Below are 20,323 nucleotides of genomic sequence, written 5' to 3' on the forward strand. Positions count from 1 at the left end.
CTGCAATCATCTAAAACGTGTCCAACCAATCCATCCTTGGCGCAGCAACAAAGAGGGAATATTCCATTTTTGACAGTTATAAACCTGCAGTCCCAAAAAAGAACAAAACAGCATGGGGGAAGTCTTATGTATAACCCAAAGGTGGTCCAACACTATCACACAAGCCATATACTAAAGCTAGAACCATCGCCAAAGCGAACACATACACAGGTGCAACTGTCCCGATTTGTCACTTATCCGTTCAAAAGCCACCCCGAATCCGCTGGTCGGCCCAACAGGCAACTCCGGCGCTTATACTCAAAAAGCCGAAAGGAAAAAGCAAAGAGAATCTTGGGGAACAAAAACTAAAGGGGGTGAGTCTTAAACGATGACATGGAAGCTGAGTATCAAACGGGAAGAGGAACATAAAAAGCATTCGTGAAGGAGGAACATGGCGTTAAGGGTGCTCGCGTCGTCAAATATCATTCCGAGTGAGTCCAACTAGGACACGCCGACTCCTAAGCAGTTTCGACATAGTTACTGAATAGTAATGGTTAGTTCCCATGGCCGAGGAAAACACGGTTTCTGCGAATTCCAGGTCTGCTTACCTTGGGAAAATGCCAACTCGGCCCCCGATCCGCCCGGTCCACCAGTCCTCTTTCTTGTCAGTCCTCTTGAGGATGGTGATAATGTCTCCCTTCTTAAAACCCAGGTCACCTTCCTGGTCCGCATCGAAAGTATAAAGTGCTACGGCCTGGTCCTGGCGTAGAGTAGGAGCTGCCCCAGTCCGCTGTCCAAACACGGGTTTCGGAGCTGTGGGTCGGCTAGGCTTCCGGTCAGAATATACATAGTCCTCATCGATTGGGGTAGTATTGCTCCGGCTGCGGTTGAATGAGTCGTAAGTGTCGTTGCGACCGCTGTACCGAGTAGTCGACGAACGGCTCAGCCCTCCAGCAGGTCGATCGTATATATCGTCCGCCCACGTATTCGCACGGCGGGGTCGGTCGCGGAAGTCATCTGAACCTGAGCCACTGAACCCAGTGCGGTCGCGCCGCGTTCCTTCGCCATACGCCTCGCCCCTGCGGCCCTCCCAAACCACATCGTCATGGCTGTCATCATAAACGGGGATGTCGTTGTACATGTCACTACCATTCCGGGCATTGCCATAGAACGCACGCGAGTTCAACACCGTCAGGAGAGGGTCCGCGCCCGGGGGAGGTCGAATGGTTCCGCTGAGGAGCTGGCGTGCCGAGACCCGGCTGTTGTACATCTTCTCGTTCGCATCCTTACGTTCCACCAGCATGCTTCCCTCCAGACTGACACCGGCAAAGAGACCCTTGGTCTTGGAGTATGAGAACACTGCCGCCACACCCTTTGTGCTAGCCGCGCCAGCAGCTTCCGCGTTTCGTCCGACCGGTCCAGCAGCGATCGAAACGTTTCCACCTAGCGTCAGGGTTCCGACCTGCGAGAACGTCCGAACGGCAGCGGCATCATTCAAAATGAACACGAAGTCGGTTAACTCAAACCCGATCTGGCCTCCAAATCCAGCTCCAGCAGTGGCAATGGCCGACGGAGCAGACCAGGTTCCGTCAGCTAGTCGAGCGACAACGACACCAGAACCGAATCGAGCTGAGCCCAAAAATCCAGCTTTCAGGACAGTAAGAACGGCGAGACCCTAGGGAAGAAACCGTGAGTGACGGTGCGACTTTTGAGCAACAAGCTGGGTATGGATTTTGCTAATTACCTTGGCTCCTGCCAGGATCTCCGGAGGAATCACTTTATCGGGTCCAAAAGCTTGTCGTGGATCGACAAACGAGGCGAGGATTTTGCCCGCCTTTCTACATTCGCCTGTCTGGTTGTTAGTCGCAGGCCGAACCACCTGTTCAAGAGAATTGCGGGGAAATTGGAACGAAAGCGGCGCGGAACATACTTCCTAACGATGAAGGTAACGGATTGTGAATTCCGAGAGGCATCCTGGCTATGCTTGACGGAAACTGAGGGTGAAGGGAGGGTTATGGAAGAAGAGGGGGTAGGAAAGAAGGAGTGGAAGGAGAGAGAGAAGGATGTTGATAGTAGGATGTTCTGCGAAGGCTGTTCGTCTCTATGGGAGCGACCGGAAGTGGAACCAGATGACGGCTGACACCAACTGCGATTCGCAAACGATAAGGCTCAATTATCTAAATTCTGCACCATCCACAACGACCCTGTACTGTTCGGTGACTGTGCAAATCGCTCTCTCAAAATGTTCCTGTGCGATGAATAATATACTCATCTGATTCATGGGGAAGGTCAGCAACCGTGGGAATCGAGGGGGCTGTACTCACTCGGAGAGGGGACTTTCCGCAGGCGGCATCAATGAATACGGGGGGGAAGTGTGGCTGGGGCCGCTTCTACCAGCTTCTTCCCTCGGTCTTGTCTTGGTAACTCTCCAGGTCAATCAGCTTGAAGTAGTATACTCGAAGCCATTTCAGAAGCACTCCCCTATCCCACCCGCTATTACTAGGTACCTGCTTTGTTTCATCCCCAGTATCTACTAGTCCAGCCACACCTATAGTAAGAAACCCGACCGGCTGGAACCTGAGGCCGCAAGAACGGCACAGCCACCGCCGAGGCTCCGACGATCATCGTAGTTCCCAGCCGACCGAGTCCTTAGTGACATCGCGTTTCGATTGGCCTGGACTTTCAAATCGGGTTGACCTTGTTATTAACAAAAGCTTTCTGAAGCATGCCCCAATAATTTGATTAAGGCGTCCCCAGTCGCCTTGAAAGTTTCCAGATCCACAATGGCTACAGGTTCGATATGTTTACGTTGAGCTGCTCACTCATCTACTTACTAACAGCACCTCAGTGCGAATCTGTGTCTGTGGTGATGAGGGCACTGGCAAGTCCAGTCTCATCACCTCCCTTGTGAAGGGGGTATTCGTTACAAACAAGATCCAGCCTATCCTACCTCAAATCACCATCCCTCCTACGATCGGTACCCCCGAGAATGTCACGACAACGACGGTGGTGGACACCTCCGCTCTTCCGCAGGAGCGCAATAATCTGGCCAGGGAGATCCGGAAGTCCAATGTAATCCTACTCGTGTATTCGGACCATTACAGCTATGAGAGAGTCGCTCTGTTCTGGTTACCATACTTTCGTTCTCTAGGGGTCAATGTCCCCGTGGTACTATGTGCGAACAAGTCCGATCTTGCTGCAGATCACACCGAGGCCCAGGTCATTGAGGAGGAAATGCTGCCATTGATGGCGGAGTTCAAGGAAATCGACTCTTGCATCCGCACCAGTGCCCGTGAACATCGGAATGTCAACGAAGCCTTCTTCCTCTGCCAGAAAGCGGTTACCCATCCGATCGCACCGCTGTTTGACTCCAAAGAATCCTCCCTGAAGCCGGCAGCAATCGCGGCGTTGCAGCGAATTTTCTACCTCTGCGATAAGGATAGGGATGGTTACCTCTCTGATAAGGAGATCAAGGACTTTCAAATGAGATGCTTTGAGAAGCCATTGAGTGAGGAAGATTTGATTCACATCAAGGAGACCATACAGAGGACGCATCCTCATTCAGTGACACCCTCAGGCATCGATTGCCGCGGTTTCCTGCAGCTGAACAAGATGTATGCGGAAAAAGGCCGTCACGAGACTGTTTGGATTATACTACGAGCATTCCAATATACGGATAATTTATCACTACAGGAGAACTTCCTTCACCCGAGATTTGACGTACCACCTTATGCGTCGGCTGAGCTTTCGCCAGAGGGATATCGATTCTTTGTGAACCTCTTCCTACTCTCGGACAAGGATAACGACGGAGGCCTGAATGATGCGGAGCTGGCGTCGCTCTTTGCGCCCACACCGGGATTGCCTGCTTCATGGGCGGACGGTTCCTTCCCCTCCTCCACCGTCCGCAACGAAGCTGGCCATGTCACACTTCAAGGATGGCTTGCGCAATGGAGTATGACTACTTTCACGTCGCCGAAGACAACATTGGAGTATCTGGCCTACCTGGGTTTCGAGTCGTCCGACCGGAGCAATCCTTCTACAACAGCAGCGCTGAAGGTTACGCGACCACGAAAGAGACGCAAGCGTCCTGGCCGTGTGGGCCGCAATGTTGTTCTTGGTCACGTCCTTGGGGCTGCAGGCTCAGGCAAATCTGCACTCCTTGACGCTTTTCTTTCCCGTGGATTCAGTACTACTTATCGCCCCACGATCCAGCCCCGAACTGCTGTGAACACAGTTGAGCTTCCGGGAGGGAAACAGTGCTACCTCATCCTCGATGAGCTCGGGGAACTGGAGCCTGCCCTCCTCGAGAATCAGGTAAAACTGCTGGACCAGTGCGATGTCATCGTGTACACGTATGACTCGTCAGATCCCGATTCCTTTGCATACATCCCAGCGCTGCGCGCCAAATATCCTCACTTGGAGGAGCTTCCCAGTGTTTTTATTGCACTCAAGGCAGACTTGGATCGGACTACTCAGCGGGCCGAATATCAGCCCCACGAATACACTGCTATGTTGAATATGCCGAGTCCTCCTCTTCATGTCAGTGCCACTTGGAGCTCCATCCAGGAGGTATTTGTCCACATTGCAGAAGCGGCAATGGAGCCTAGTACGGCCTTCCCGCGGAGCGAGGAAGATGTGGAAGGCAAATGGATGGCATGGGGAATTGCTCTTGGGGCAGTGGTTTGCGCTGGAGCGGCGGCCGTCATGATTTGGCGGAGAGTTAGTGGAAGCGGAGTGTGACGGGGCGAACACTACTGTCGTATTCCTGTGGAGTCAAATAGATACCCTTGAGTCTGTATATTGGGTTGTCAGTGTGTTTGCCGGCAAAGTATCGCCAGTTAACCGACTAGTACGAAGTAATAAAGTATGATGCATAATGAACGGCCTAAATACGGCTGATGATCCACTCGTTCATTTCAACCTGCCATGTCGGCCACGAGAGTAGATTAGTCCCCATAGAACCGGGGCGGCACGACGCAAGAGTGATTGACTTTGGGCTATGAGGACTAGTGTGGGTTTCTGGCGCCGTTAGCATTGGGGGAAAGAAGAGGATTGACTGAAGCCTGGCAGATTGGCGGCCCCACGCGCCAACTTCGACCAACCCCGGAAATGGCCGCCCGCTCGCTCTTCTCTCTGGCTTCAAATCCCCCGTCGCTCGATCCCCCCCAGGTTATAAGGCCATTGCGCAAGTTCTTACCCGGAGACTCTCCCCGCCTCTCTCTCTCTCCTCTCCATCTTCAACTCCGGGGTATATAACCCATCAATATTCAGCTTCCGCGAGTTCACAAGTGACTTTCCCGCGAATCTCCGCCCCCGATCATCTCCCTCGTCCTACTAGCCAGCAGAGCGTTCGCCCCATTCGAGAGCCTCGGTCCCGCGCTCTCTCCCTTGCACGAACGACAACGACGACCTGCTTCCAGCCCTTCCACCATCCGGACCAGTCCTCTCACAACCTAGAAACGTTACAAGCCACCCTGAGTGGCACCGTCAAGGGTGCCGCTCTTGGGGGGGAAGGGAATTCGCTACGACGATTGTCTGACAAGCCTATCGCGCATTCCTAGGCCCCTGTCACACCACCCTCCAAAATCCTTTTAATTTATCGCTGATTGACCGGTGTGCCTGCTGGTGGTATCCGCAGCCATGTTGTAAGACTTGCCCTCCTCACCCAAAGCTGAAAGCCCGGTTATCAGCGTCCTTGGTCCCTTATCTCCGCCTCGTGGGCGCATCATAGGTCGGCCTTCAATTCCCTGGAGGTCAAAGAGCGCCACTACCTTTCAGCCCTATCTACATTTATTATGACGACTCTTTTGCGTCTCTTCACCTGGCTGACCCCTTGATCCAGCGTCCTTCCCCCACCTCCGCCTCGCTATACCGTCCCCGTCGCCTATGCGGCCGGGGCGTCGAATGGCATGGCGGTGCCAGTTGTAGAGACCAACAATATCATCAGCCATCCTGAGGGTGGCTGTCCCTTACAAGCCGGAGAAGGTGTGTTTCTGAAGGAGCGCGTGTTCGCTCACGCACGTCGCTGCAAGGTCGCTTGGATTTGCTGATTGACGGACTTTACGATAGGCACTTACCTCCTCCGAGATGACCTACACTTAGCCACTCCTCCTCCACATCCCTCCGAAGCCCCCGTCATGAATCCCAATCCACTTGCGACCGTTCCGGCGCCTCCGACATCAGGTGTCAAGCTCTCGCTGGTTAGCATCGGTAGCCGGCTCAAGACCCCCACACCCTCCGTGGATGGCACAGGCGCAGCATCTTTATTTGGAGATGGCAATCCAGCTCTAGCAGCACCACCTGTGAAGGAAGGATTGAAGAGGAGGAAACCGAAGAACAATATCATAAAGAGCAGCTCGTCATTCGTCTCGCGGGTCATTACGCATGAGACGGCAACCAAGCGATTGAACGATCGGAATCCGGATGGTCTTTTTGCCTTTGCAAACATCAATCGTGCCTTCCAGTGGCTGGACCTCAGTGCTAAGCAGAAGGAAGAGCCCGTCACCAAGATACTGTTCACCAAAGCGCACATGATAAGCCATGATATCAACGAGCTAACCAAGAGCACATCACACATAGATGTTGTCATGGGTTCCTCGGCTGGAGACATTATATGGTATGAGCCGATGTCTCAGAAGTACGCACGTATCAACAAGAACGGAGTCGTCAACAATTCTCCTGTGACGCATATCAAATGGATTCCTGGTTCAGAGAATCTGTTCATGGCTGCTCATGCGAACGGACAGCTGGTGGTATACGACAAGGAGAAAGAAGACGCTCTTTTCACACCAGAACTGGGCAGTCCGTCGGCTGAAACGATGAAGTCGTCGTCGGGGCGGCAACCACTGCAAATCTTGAAGTCGGTCAACTCGAGAAATCAAAAGACCAATCCGGTTGCGCTGTGGAAACTCGCCAACCAGAAAATCACGCAATTCGCCTTCTCGCCGGACCGCAGACACCTGGCTGTTGTCTTGGAGGATGGATCGTTACGAGTTATGGATTACTTGAAGGAAGAGTATGCTGCGACCACAATCTTGCCACCTTGTCGGTATAGGAAAGCGTGGGCTAACGTCTTGCTAGGGTTCTGGATATTTTCCGCAGCTACTACGGAGGGTTAATATGCGTCTGCTGGTCGCCGGACGGAAAATACATAGTAACCGGAGGCCAAGACGATCTTGTTACGATCTGGTCGTTACCAGAGCGCAAGATTGTCGCACGTTGCCAGGGCCACAACTCCTGGGTCTCTGCGGTAGCTTTTGACCCATGGCGCTGCGACGACCGTACTTACAGGTTTGGTAGCGTTGGTGACGATTGTCGGTTGCTGCTATGGGATTTCAGCGTGGGCATGCTGCACCGGCCGAGAGTAGTACGTTTACCAACAATAGACACGGATTCCTAGTGTTCTAACCCATGAAACAGCATCAAGCCAACGCCCGCCAACGCACCAGCATGATCGTCTCGAACACGCAACACCTCAACCGTCACCGAGCCGATAGCGGAGGAAACCGAACGCGATCCGATTCTCAGGAGACCGCAGATACCTATAATAGTTATGATCCGACCGTTCGTCATCCGGTGGAACCCAGAGCACGAACCGCCCTCTTACCACCGATCATGGTAGCTATCACCTCCTTGAGTATATTTCGCAATTCTCAGAAAGGCTAACTTACTCGCGCAGTCCAAAATCGTTGGTGAAGACCCTATCTGCTGGCTAGGCTTCCAAGAAGACTCCATCATGACATCTTCACTCGAAGGTATTTCGCAGCCCGAATCTCTTCCTAGATTTAATTTAACCGTCAGAAGATTGCTAACGGCTTTTTCTTCATATCAACCAGGCCACATTCGCACCTGGGATCGTCCCCGAGAAGGCATCAACGACAACTACAGTTATTCGCCTGCGATCAGTGCCAGTGCCACCGGGTCCGGTCGTGCTGACTCGATGATGGGATCACTGTGAACATAACTATCGCCCCAGGATCGGCCCATCTATCAAAGTAGTTCACAATATTGTAGCTGCTCTGTAAATATGTATGTAAACAATTATCGAATTAGGAAATATACCCATAATTCTAAACCTAACCGGTAGTATCATGGTCTCGTTTGATTACCTGGACATGTGTCATTGACGAAACAGTAGCAGTACACCGTAGTACTCGCTGCAATGCATAAGATCTATCCAATCGACCTAGCTAGTTACCAGCCACATACTACTTAACTTACTCGTAATACTGTAATTACTGTGCAGTGTTTCGCAAATATCGGACTGAACCGACTTGTCCCAGTCAAGTAAGTAAGCAGCAGCAGCAGCAGCAGTAGTAGTAGTTACTTGGTTGATGTTACAGTCACACTGGCTGGCTCTATACTGGTCATTAAACTAAGATACACATGACACATATGGCCCCATCATGTACAAAGTACAGTAAAAGAGACATTCCTTGTTAAAGTACTTACTGAGAGCCAACAGAAGCAACTAAAAAGAAAATTCAGCAGCCACATAGCATATATGATCCCCGTTGGGCTGTGAGATGCAACCATTAAGTACCAGAGCTTATCACACTATGAGGTTAGTATGAGATTAGGCAGCCACGTACTCAAGTATATTTATGTAGAAGGTACTGTATGGAAACTAATCACTCATTTAGTAGTGCTTTGGGTGGGGCTCAGTTGCGTTTCGAACTGGGCTGGGTGCATTATATGTCCTGTAGTATGTGCTGCTAAGTATGGAATAGTAGTACTTACTCTCTAGTACTATATAGTGGGACTGAGTGGCCCCGGATTAGTAGTTACCTGAGTACTACTTAGTTGCATGCAACGGAGTCCCCGGGACAGACTGCATGTAAATGACCTGTTCGGTAAGTAGAGTAGTACGGAGCAGATTACTACTGTGGCTAGCTAATTCGTAAAACCCAGTGGAATCATCTCCATTTGGATTTTGGGTTGAGGCGTTCAATATTGATGTGAGTATCGAATATGTGCATGGTTGAGGTACATGGAGCTTGTCTCTAGTCGGAGTTTATTGTTAATGCTGAGGTGTGTTCAGACAACTGTAGATAAACTAGTTTAATTGATAGTGTCTTTTGCCAGAGTGAACCTCCTTGCAGGGTGTTCAGGAATTAGGTTTGCCAGCGCCGACGTGCATGATCGCGAGTGCCTCGCTAGTGATGTATCATATCCAATATCGGCATTAAAGAAAAGTTAAGTAAGATAAAACGCATGGTTGAAATGTTGTATTAAATGATTGTGGAGAACGAGAGAAGGTGTAACAGTGCCATAAATCCATTTCCATCTGCGCATTTAAACTATGTATCAAGGGAAACCAATAATGTACCAATATCACATCACTCGTGGAAGGACGTTAAAGATAGACAATAAGAAAGGAATGAGGGGAAGGGGAAGGGGAAGGAAAGCGGGGAAGGGAGAATGTGTGGGGGGAAGGGCAAAGAAGAGAAAAAGAAAAGTTGGAGTAGCAGATAGTACTACACTCATCGCTGAAACATGAAGCTGGCTCGGTTGGCCTGCGTGTCATGTTCTAATCTTGGAGTCGATCATTCGAGAGAAACGAGGTTACGAGGGTCGCTGTCGTGTCGTGCGGGTCGGTTCGATTCAGGTTTATCGATCGCTTCGCTGACCGGCTTGTGCGACTTCGAGGTGCCTGTTTCTTTCACTTACAGAATCTCGGCAATTACGCCCATTGCGAGGGCACCGATCACGGCGGCGGAGCCAGGAAGCGTGCCCGTGTACGCGGCAGATCCGGCAGACGAGGAGGTAGACGCAGCAGCTGTCTGGGTGGCGCTAGTGGTGGCTGAAGCTGTAGGTAAGGTAAAGAGAACACGGTTAGAGACCCGTCTATTTCACATCCTGTACGTACTCACCCGGTGTTGTGGAGGCGGAGGGAGCGGTGCTAGATGGTGAAGTAGTCTGGTGGTTGATGCAGGGGCGGGAAGTGGTTTTTGTGATGATGGTGCTGGTATGTGGGCGGATACATGGTGATGGTGATGATGATGGTGAAGATGATGATGGTTGTGATGGTGACGATAGTGATGATGATAAAATAGAATTTTCCTTACTTGTTTCAGCCTTGCCAACCTTGGTCACATTGAACTGCTGCGACTGGCTCAGGATGCCGGTGTTCTGGGTGGTGTTGGATTCGGCGTTGAGCTGGTAGCCCTCACTATGCGCGTTCGTTAGGATCGTACAATATATGGCATAATAAGGCGGCTGGGCTGTTTGAAGATACATACGCAACTGGAATACCGATGACCTTGTCAACGGTGTATTTGCTATCCGATGTCTTGACATTGGCGATCTTCTTGCTGACGGTGGGCTGGCTGTTCATGTTGACCAGTATGAGGTCGAAGTTCGTAGGGTCAGAACTAATCCAAGAAATGAATTAGTTGTGTGTGACAGTCAATGGGCCGATGTTCACTTACGCCACAGTAGTCCACTTGATGGTATAGGGCTTGCTAAAGTCCACCTGGTCACCATTCTTAGGCTGGGTGATTGTAATGGCTGTGAATGCTGATGTTAGTCCAAGGTAGATGATGCAAAATCAAAGGAACATGTACCCAGTGCTGTAACGGCGAACGCCATCATCGAGACAACAATGTTCAAGAAATGCATTTTGATGGTCTATCTTCGACGAGTGAAGCTGTTCAAGGCGAAGGATGTCGTGTCTAAAATGGAAGAGTAGCGATAGCAGGGCTAACGAGTGTTTTCAGTTCGTAGGATATTTAATGGCTTGAGGGAATTGATGAGTTCGATGAGCTGGGTCGAGAGGGCCTTATAAATGTATGGATGGAGGATACACCGCAACGAGCCACCTCATGGCAAGGGTCCATCATGGCGATATCTGCCTGCTTGGGCCGCGTTTGATCCTTCTTACTTGCCTGGTACCCCTGTGCTTCCCTGTAATATCAGCCGATAGGAAGAGGGAAAGGCAAGTAACAGATGGAAAGCCAAAAGTTGTCTATTTCGGGCACGCCTGCTGCCAAGGGTCTGGCGTGCATGCGAGGGGGGCTGCAGATGATCTGTTCGCCTCCTCGAACCTTCAGTCCTGTACTCCCGATCTCCTTCTCCAGGGAGGCTCCAGGAGTTTTGATATGCATGAGACGCGTCTAGTGGGCAGATCTTGACGGCAACTGCATGGTAAAACTCAATAACCGTCCACCAAGACCAAAGGAGGATCCGCGCCCGGCAAAGATAGGGCACCTCGTGTTGCAGGGCGTGCTATCCCCTTCGAGGGAGAACGAGGATACCCCTCCTTTCCGCCTTTCGGGTTTATGACGTTTTGTTCACCAGCAGGGAACTCCCAGAATAGTGCGTCGGATTGGTTCTCAGTCAAAGATTAGCTTAAAGCGCAACAATACCGTCGGATAGTCATGGAAGGAATCCTATGCATTTTACAGAAGGTTTCGAGACGCTAGTGCTGCAAACTACTCAGCACAGGCTGCATAGTATGCAAAGGTTTCACTAGTGCCAACTGAAAAAAAAAATAGTGATCTGGACACGAGAACATGTTGGCCCTCCAGATAATATGGAAGCCACCAAACATCATGACGGTGCGTATCTTTGATGGCGTTAGACTCAACCTTGTATGTCGATGACGCGGTGCTGCTTGTTGGTGAAACAAGCATATTCGATTTCTCATCTGATCATCTGTCGACTGTTATTGTGCGAGCCTAGACCCTGGAAGAGCAAAGTCAACGATAATTATCCTTTACGTGCGCATATGCGCATGTTAAGTTGGGAAACACCGCTTACTGTTCTCCCGCTCCTTTGCTGTCGGAGACGGACAGAGGTAGATAGTCACGTCGTACACATCACACCGCACTAGCTATGGCGGGCACTGGATAGGTCATATCGTGGCGACGCACGAACTCGCCTATTGAATTTTGCTTCCTGTTAGAGGCCGTCTGGGACGCGTGTTTGTACGTGTGTATCAAGGATAATCGGAGAACTGCACGACCAACAATTGTGTCAACCTGCTAATTATAGCTGATGATGGGCGCTCAAGAGAGTCCTAAGGTACTGAGAAGAATCAGTAGGGTTATGCAGAGCAAGGAAGCTCGACGATATGAGGTGCAGCCCTCGTCATAGTCTCTATATGTAAGTGGTGAATGGAAGGTAGGCTAGCGACACTTTCGAGAATTGAGGGTCGGGGAATTGTCTTCAAGAAGATGTCAACTAAATTGATGACAGAGCAAACTGACAAACAGACATGTGACCACATGCTACATCACCTGTCAGGGGAACTCTTTCGCTCTCAACGTTTTCTCAATCGATCAGTCTTAGCCTCTCCAATTTAAGATTCAATTGATCCACACATCTCAATCCATGAAAATTGTCTGTCAAATGATCCAACATTCAGTGGTTAAATGTTATTCTAATAAGGGGATACTGAATGCCTTATTTGGAAAGTATTCAGGTATCACTATATGGCAGTGAGGCGGCATGCCAGGTCAGAAAGCTTCATATGAGCACCAGAGATACTAATCATTACAGTAAAGCTCTCGGCTCAATATGATGCTATATGGTTTCTTGGGGTTTCAACTCTAGAACAGACGGAATGGCCACCCCTTCAAATAGCTGCACATTGTCTCTTTTGGTGCTTCGTGACTGGGTGTGCGCCGTCTGGAGAATGGAAGAACCCGACGCATACAAAATGTGTATTGCATCCATCTAACTAGCTCTGCATCCTGTACATCTTGTTTACGCTCTTCTGTGCTTAGCATCAAGGAGCTAGAAATCTTGTCTAGCAAAAGTACCGAGCTTATGCACTCGAAGGCCGAACACCATATCTTCCAAGACTTTACGTCTAATCCTGATGACATGCCCGAGCAGTCTCCACTCCAATAAGCCTGTGACCCATCATTACCCCGGACCTTTAGAGGCTCCGAAACACCGGTGTTTATGCGTCTCGGATGCAGGGTCTCATATCAGTTTGCCGGTGTGCTGACGCTAATAAATCCATTGATATAGACTAGGGCTCTTGAAAGTCATCTACGCCGTTTCCAGAGAAGCGGCTAGAGTCCATTCCGAAGCGAGTGACAGTCTGGTCGGCATGGCAGCATCCAGCTTGCTAGATGGACAAGAGACCGTGCGTAATTTCTCCACCATGCTTGGGTTCTCGCAAGTTCGTTTCAGGACTACTTACACGAAACCACCCAACGCCCATACGAAACGAATCAGATGCAGGTAGGGGTTGGTTGGCAAACCCTGCAATTGGCGTGTCGCTGCTTTGGACAGCTGAAATGGACTTCGTCGGCGCCAAAGTATTTGATCCCCATATTTAGAGAACCAGCCCAACCACCTTTTCGTCTGCCATAGAGGTATTATGGCAGTAGGCTGAATTTAGCTTCATGCGGACGTGCACCAGCCAATGTTCATCATTAAAAGCAGTCAGTTTGCGCCATAAACACTGCCACAGCTATCAAGAATGGCTAGGCTTGCACTGAGAGCAGAATACACTGTTCCAGGCCTTCTTCGACAATGCTGTTATACTTTTATCAGTTTCTACGCATTAAGGTTGCCCGTATGTCGTATTGAAGATGGGAAAAATGCTGCTCACAACAACAGGAGTGCAAGCACAGTATGAAATTAACTCAAGCTGCGCGGCTCCTGCTTTATATACAACTTTAACTCGGCGATATTCCCCATGTTTAATCGAGACAGGCTGTGGGGCAGCCGAGGGGCAGGGATCAAGGGGTCACGATCTGACACGTTCTTGGATGCATTTGCGCAGGAATCTAGGGATGTGCCACCACGAGGACGCGCGCGATACTATCCCTGGTCCTACACCCCCCTCGCATTCATCGGTATGCTTCCCGTGAAGCTGGGCCTTGGTTCAAGCAATTCGCGTCTGAGAAGTGTCACCTAACGGCGAATTGAGGCCCTTTTACCCGCTACGCGTCCCTTCGTGCTCACATTCCTTGGGAGCCCATCACACCCATGGGAGGAAATTGTGCTACATCAACTAATTTTGGAGATTCCTCACCCTTGCAAGCATTATTAGGAAAAGCCCAAAAGCCGGTAAAAACAATGAAGGGGATGCCAACAATCGCCATGTTCCCACAATTGCGCGATGGTGCAAATACACAGCATGGCTTCTCTCACTAAAGAATTGGTTACGAATATGGTTTGCCAGATGAATGCAGCGATCCATGGTTTAGCTATGTGTGCTGGCTTAGTCTAGGCATTTCATTCGCTATGCCTCATCAGCATATCATGTTTCGTGATCAAGTGGGCTTTTATGGTATATAAACCAGGGCTTGTTCACTCTAGTCTTCACTTATGCAGTTCTCGTTCACACCCCAATCAACCCTTGTTTTTGCCCTTCATCGCTTGTCACTCCCCTAGTTTCATGCCTGGCTTAGTCTGTCTTCGAATTATTCAGAGCAATCCTCAATAAGCCTGAATCATCATGAAGGCCCAAACAGCGGCAATCATTCTGTCGTTCTGCAGCTCTATTCTCGCTGTTCCTGTCCACAACCCGAATGCTAAACGGGCTGCTATTCCGAGTGGCCAGCCCCAATGGCCCGCCAGTCCTTTTGGGAGCGGGTTCCCCTTCACTGTTGGTTCCCACGGGACCAAGGAACAAGCTCCTGGCAGCAGCAGCATAGCCACTCCTTCGGGCACCCCTTCTAGCGTCCCGTCGGGGGCTTTCCACGGAATCTCACGGCCTGTCGCAACTCCCTTCCCTGACCAACAAGTCCATGGACCCTTTTCTATCAATGCTCCGCCAGCCAATGGGGCTGCTTCCAGGCCGACGGCAACCTCAGTGAGCGCTCCGGCCGGGCCAGTTGCTGGCGCTGGAAGACCTCAAAGCCAATCTTCCCAGGGTTTCCCGTCATACGGACAAAGCGAAGGCGCTCCACCTAGTGGCGGTCTTTCTGGAGGCCCGCCCTCACAGGGTACAGTCCCGAGCAGCCAAGACCCCGGTAGCATTGACACGTCCTCTGCTTACGAAGACGGATATTATGTGGGATACACCCCAACTGGCCACTCGACTGTTCCTTCCAACAGTGAGCCTACTGGCATCCCTGGAGGTCAGCAATCTCAGGGCTACCCTCCGAGCGGACAGTATCCTGGTGGTGAGTCCACCGGGTCGTCTTTCGGAGGTCACTCTGAGGGCACAAGTGGCGAGTACCCTTATGGCCAATCTACTGGAGTTCCTTCAAAAGGAGGATACGCTCCTAGTAACTCCCAGACTAGTGGGCAATATCCTAGCTCTGGCTCCGGATCTGTGTACCCGGGTGAAGAATCAACAGGACCATTCGGCGGCAGCTACCCCAGTGAACAGTCGAGCGGACGACCCTCAACCAACGGCTACCCTAGCACTGGACACTCCACAAGCTCTTACCCCACTACTGGATACTCCGAGGGCCCTTCATCTGGAGCTACCTACCCTTCATCCGGACACTCCGCAGGAACTTATCCTAGCTCTGGTCAATTCGAGGGCCCCTCCCAAGGTACCTATCCTTCCACTGGGAAATCAACCACCTCCTACCCTGGTTCGGGACTCTCTGGGGGTACTTCGGGCGCCAGCTATCCTTCGTCGGAGCATTCAACGGGCAGCTACCCTGTCTCGGGCTCTTCTCAGGGCCCTTCCAGTGGCGCTAGCTTCCCTTCCACCGGTCACTCCGCGAGCACCTACCCTGGATCTGGATATTCGGAAGGCCATGAGTCCGGAAGCACCTATCCTTCCTCCGGACACTCCACGGGCAGCTTCCCCAGCTCTGGATATTCCGAGGGTCGTCCTTCCACCGGAGCTAGCTACCCTGCCACGGGTAGCTCCCAGGGCGGATACCCCGGGGCTTCTCAGGGTGGGCACGGGTTCTAAAGGATGAGAAATGAGAAGGTAGTGGTAAATTTGAGGTAGAAGCGAATTCAGCGTTCGGTAATATAATGTCAATTCAGTTTTATGTTTTGTCTTGCAATAATGCGTGCTGGGTCTAGTTCAGGCTGAAGAATGAATTTAGCTATCAAACTTGATATTGTAGCTCTTGCATTTATGATCCTACCTAAGACTAAATGGCTCGACCATGGCGAAGTGAGCATAGTATATATACACTCATTGAAGCAGCTATAGATTCGCGGCGTTTCGGATTATTAGCATAATCAAAATCCAATGAAACCATGGTGTCCTCTTAGACACTGAGTTAAAAAACCTATATGCTATTGAGATTGAGCATTAGTACCCAATATGTAATAGAAGACCTCGGTATTTATAGGAGGATAGTAGTAGTCAGTGAAGGGGTTTCCAAGTAGAGAGTAATACTAGTTATATATAATGAAGTCTGCACCTACCCGCATTAGAATATATAAAATTGTGGAGAATTATTTAATGAAACCAACTATTAATATGGAGATTGCAAGTATAAATGCATTTATTATATCATATAACTTATCAGAAATATATACTATATAACATACACTGCAGACTCCGACCCACCGAATCAATCATAATAGGAAACCCATCCAGAGACACAATCCCAGGCAGAACCTGCAGAACAGAAGTAAACAAATCCCCAATGACTCCCTCAAATAATGAACATACACCTACTTATTAGTAGAATACCACCAACTAATCAAGCAATTCCCACCAAAAGCTTAACTATATACCTAAGTAACCCCCCCGGAACCCCCCACATGAGGCATTTATCCCACCCACCCATTCATTCCAGATACTACTAGTTCTATATACTTACTCAATAATTCTCCTGCACATCATCCATCATCCACCAACCAATAAATTACAAATTCTTAATCACACCAACCACCACCCCTGCGAAAAAAGAAAAAGGAACCCCCCCCAATTTATGCAAGGGGAAGAAGACCCAAAACAAGCTTTGACTCGACAAGGCTTGTTGGGACTTGGCTTTGGTCTGTTCGTACTTACTTACTTACCTGTACATTAAGTACGTAGTTTACTGGCTCCGGTTTCTTCTGGTCTCTGGGGAGGTTACTGTACAGTATCATGTAAGTAATTGAATTTGTTTTCATGGGGGTTAGATGGGGGGTTATGTGTATTGATACTACTAGTTATACTACTAACTGACCGATGTGTGGGTGGATGAATCATTGTTATTGGTTTTACTATACTCCCGCTGCGAATGTAGTAACATATTATGATATCTTATTCATGTTAGGAAGTAGACAGTGGTTCTGCTAAACATCAGTAACTACCAAGTAGTTCTAACATTATTCTTTTCTCGCCACATTCACAGTATCACAGTTTTTATACAAATCTTCCAAGTATGGAAACAACTGTATAAACCGACCCGGTTTATCCGACAATAATTACTTACAGTAAAAATCCATGGGGGAACTGCATGATCGATCAGATGACGGGGATCATCATCATCATCAATCAACAGCTGAACCTAGAACCATCTGAACTGCAAACACAAGCAAGCCACAAATGATGACAATTTAGAACCACAACCCACACCGCCGGACTTAGAACCGGCTTTGCTCACCGCTACTACAAGTATGCATACATACATAACAACAACTTACATATTTACTTTACTGTACATTATTCAATACATCATGCATACATTGACAATCTATCAAATATTTCATTCTTTCTAACCGGTTTATTTATTCGTAACTTTACAGAGTATATACCGAAAAGAGTGTTTCGGTGTCTGCGTCTGTCGTACAAAATGCTTAGCGCTCTATTGTTGGTTCGCTGCAGCTTGAGTTGACGTAATCCCCGATTAGGATTACTACCTGTCTAACAGGCATCTGCGTTGTCCCTGATGAGAAAAATGATCGATCCACTGCGGATCGGGGCATGGAAGGAACGATCGCACTCCACAAACTAAGTATAGTCTTTCTTGATTGAGACAAAGAGACCCGCTGTCTATCGTGTGAAGAACGCTGCAGAAATCAGCTCTATGTATGCGGGTAGTGAAAAAGGCAGAGCGAGTGACTTGACACAATAGCCAGAAAAAAAAAGGACCTAGGGAGGGTAAAAATAGGCAGATGTACACAGGGATAGACAACACCCGCGAGGGTAGTGAAAAAACCCGAATAAAAATAAAATAGCAATAGTAATCTTTATAAAATTGGATGCTATAGTTTAGTGTCACTCTCGGACTGCTAAATAAAACACAGATAAATCAGGCATTTATCATCATCTCTCATCAAGGTCATGAAGACGTGGGTGTCACTCAGACGGTGTGGAGGTGGTGGTAAGGTGCCGCGAACAGACCACAACACTATGTAGCAAGCCGCGTCTCATCGAAAAGCAGCCCTACTGCACCCATGGCGGCACGTAGAAATTGCCATTGCTGCTTTCGCTCATGGGGGCAGTATTGGGGTCGAAGAGTCCCACGTTCCAAGCGGCCTCGGTTGGGGGCGTGGCCATCGACATGCTGGCAGTCGGCGTAGTCACCGGCTTGAAGGTCTCAGCATTCGACATGGCGAAGGCATCCTCGGTCGGAAGTTGCTTGGCTTCCATGCCCATGGTGGCCTGGAGCTGATGCTCCAACGCCGCGGTGGACTCGTTGGCCGACTTGAGGAAGTCGTCAATGTCAATCGACTCAAGGTTATTCGATGCCAAGAGCTGTGCCTGAGGAAGGCCGATGAATGACGAAGCCGAGCTAATGCGGAAATGGTCGATATCGGAGCCCTCGCTGACGCTGTTGAGATCGTGCAGATCGCTGCCCGTACGTCCCAAGCCAGGGATCGGCGCGAACTCATCCGCTTCAGAGATGTCACCGGACGATGACGGGGCTGGGAATCCGGGAGCCATAGAGTTGTAATCGAAGCTTGCGTAGGAGGGTGCTTGAGTGCTTGTCGCGGCTGGAACTTCCGAGGAGTACAGAGGGAAGCTTGACCAATCGACTGGAGGGGCGCTGAATGCGGTCGACTGAAGAGACACGTCGCCCTCAGGGGACGTGAAGAAGGGCTCCTTGTAGGGGTCCTGGAATGCGACACAATTGACAGGCGATGTCGCTGTTGTTGGGAAGGATGAGAATGATGACATGTCGAAGGGTAACCCCGACGTGACCAGTGGGTCCAGAGGGGTCTTCATAGGCATCGAGACCGGCTCGGGAACGCCAACGTCACCAGCGTTCTCCGCTGTCTGAACTTGAGGGAAAAAGGACGAGATGTCGAGTGGGGGAACGGTTGTCGGGACGTTGTCCGGCGAGACGACGGGGGCACTCTCAGGAGAACCATGTTCAGACTTGACACGGCGATGTTGTCCGCGCGCGGGTGACTGTTCTGCAGGCTGTTGTTGGTTCGCGAAACCCTCGTTGAGTATCGTGGGCTGGACCAGAGGCAGGTGGTCGACCGAGCGGCGGGCCACATCGCCAGCGTGGATGGTATGAGAACGGGGTATCGTGTAGGGCAGACCGCATTTGTGAGCCATGTCGTTGTGCTTATGAGCCGGCTTGTGGTGGCCATCGCGGAAGATAGTCAAGGTACTCTCCGATTTGGTCGATGTCAGCTGCGGCTTCTTGGGCTGATCCAACAGCGCCGCAGCTGGGGGTGGAGGGAGGCCGGTCTCCGGAACGGTATCCAGGTGGGGTTCCTTCTTCAGCGCACAGGTGCAGCGCTGACCATGAGTGCAGCCACATTTTGGACGGGAGTCCTCTGTAAAATCCAGATCAGAAAACTATGAACCAGTTCACCATCACCATCATGCTCACGCTTGTGATCCCGCTTATCAGTAACATGGGGATCTGAGTCATTCTTGTGGCAATTCTTTTTCTTGTCACCACACTCGCACTTAGTGTGGGTTGTCCGTGACTTGCGTAGGCCGCGACAGTGAGCGCATTGGGAGACAGGACGGCCTTTTTTGTTAATGTGGGTCAAGGGGCGGTCTGTAGCCAAGCCACGTTAGCAATTGCGACGGGAGAAAGATGTGATGCATCAGAGATAGTTGCCGCACTTACCACTGTGGTGACAGCTGCTGACACGGTGACCCCGGACGCAAGCTTCACAAGCCCACTTCTCGCCATCGATAAGCATCGCCGCGGTTACTGAGAAAGGAACATGCGACGATTCGCGACGGTATATAGATCAAAAGGGTATAAGTGAACAGAGTGGGGGCCGAGAAGTCGCACGCTTCTCCGCCTAGTTTTGGTCTTTTATATATGAATGGTTTTGTAGGAGGACGTTAAGCCGAACAGGAAGACCTGCCGGAGGAAAGCGAAGAGGCCGTCAAGGCGAGAAATTCGAGGTATAGGTGGTGTGGTCCGTCGCAAAGATCGGACCAGCAGAAACCAAGGCAAACTCCAACAAAGCAAGGGTATCACCAGCTTGAATATCCCAATGCACCGAACGAGGTCACAGAAACGCCGTTTCACCTGTAAGAGGGTCGAATCGCAAC

The 20,323-nt window shown here is 50.3% G+C and overlaps 6 protein-coding genes across 6 annotated transcripts; 3 read left to right on the forward strand and 3 right to left on the reverse strand.

The window, feature by feature from the left end:
* Window positions 1-240: 240 nt before the first annotated feature.
* BO79DRAFT_47422 (SYLF and SH3 domain-containing protein) lies at window positions 241-2,105 on the reverse strand. The gene is made up of 4 exons (XM_025689302.1): window positions 1,910-2,105; window positions 1,724-1,827; window positions 588-1,654; window positions 241-519 (listed from the first exon to the last, which is right to left on the reverse strand). The coding sequence occupies exons 1-4, from the start codon at window positions 1,950-1,952 to the stop codon at window positions 498-500; spliced, it is 1,236 nt and encodes a 411-aa protein (XP_025536216.1). The 5' UTR covers window positions 1,953-2,105; the 3' UTR covers window positions 241-497.
* A 560-nt stretch (window positions 2,106-2,665) lies between these two features.
* gem1 (ERMES complex Ca(2+)-binding regulatory GTPase GEM1) lies at window positions 2,666-8,032 on the forward strand. Its single transcript, XM_025688828.1, has 8 exons — window positions 2,666-2,772; window positions 2,828-4,715; window positions 5,822-5,964; window positions 6,049-6,994; window positions 7,060-7,345; window positions 7,399-7,596; window positions 7,658-7,733; window positions 7,815-8,032. Exons 1-8 carry the CDS (start codon window positions 2,763-2,765, stop codon window positions 7,934-7,936), a joined length of 3,669 nt encoding a protein of 1,222 aa, XP_025536217.1. The 5' UTR covers window positions 2,666-2,762; the 3' UTR covers window positions 7,937-8,032.
* Window positions 8,033-9,644: 1,612 nt separating this feature from the next.
* BO79DRAFT_258384 (GPI anchored serine-threonine rich family protein) lies at window positions 9,645-10,599 on the reverse strand (the record flags this gene model as incomplete). The annotated part of the gene is made up of 5 exons (XM_025686300.1): window positions 9,645-9,787; window positions 9,852-10,150; window positions 10,221-10,352; window positions 10,410-10,488; window positions 10,545-10,599. The coding sequence occupies 5 exons, from the start codon at window positions 10,597-10,599 to the stop codon at window positions 9,645-9,647; spliced, it is 708 nt and encodes a 235-aa protein (XP_025536218.1).
* Window positions 10,600-10,703: 104 nt separating this feature from the next.
* BO79DRAFT_47457 (uncharacterized protein) lies at window positions 10,704-11,285 on the forward strand. The gene has a single exon (XM_025689303.1). It carries the CDS (start codon window positions 10,770-10,772, stop codon window positions 11,109-11,111), a length of 342 nt encoding a protein of 113 aa, XP_025536219.1. The 5' UTR covers window positions 10,704-10,769; the 3' UTR covers window positions 11,112-11,285.
* Window positions 11,286-14,398: 3,113 nt separating this feature from the next.
* Window positions 14,399-15,852, forward strand: BO79DRAFT_273477 (uncharacterized protein; the record flags this gene model as incomplete). The annotated part of the gene is made up of 1 exon (XM_025687512.1): window positions 14,399-15,852. The coding sequence occupies one exon, from the start codon at window positions 14,399-14,401 to the stop codon at window positions 15,815-15,817; it is 1,419 nt and encodes a 472-aa protein (XP_025536220.1). The 3' UTR covers window positions 15,818-15,852.
* A 2,156-nt stretch (window positions 15,853-18,008) lies between these two features.
* BO79DRAFT_47465 (copper fist DNA binding domain protein) lies at window positions 18,009-20,206 on the reverse strand. The gene is made up of 3 exons (XM_025689304.1): window positions 19,887-20,206; window positions 19,641-19,814; window positions 18,009-19,584 (listed from the first exon to the last, which is right to left on the reverse strand). Exons 1-3 carry the CDS (start codon window positions 19,960-19,962, stop codon window positions 18,239-18,241), a joined length of 1,596 nt encoding a protein of 531 aa, XP_025536221.1. The 5' UTR covers window positions 19,963-20,206; the 3' UTR covers window positions 18,009-18,238.
* Between the last annotated feature and the right edge of the window lie 117 nt (window positions 20,207-20,323).

The sequence above is a fragment of the Aspergillus costaricaensis genome, assembly GCF_003184835.1.
Source record: "Aspergillus costaricaensis CBS 115574 unplaced genomic scaffold BO79scaffold_32, whole genome shotgun sequence".
Lineage (NCBI taxonomy): Eukaryota > Fungi > Ascomycota > Eurotiomycetes > Eurotiales > Aspergillaceae > Aspergillus > Aspergillus costaricensis.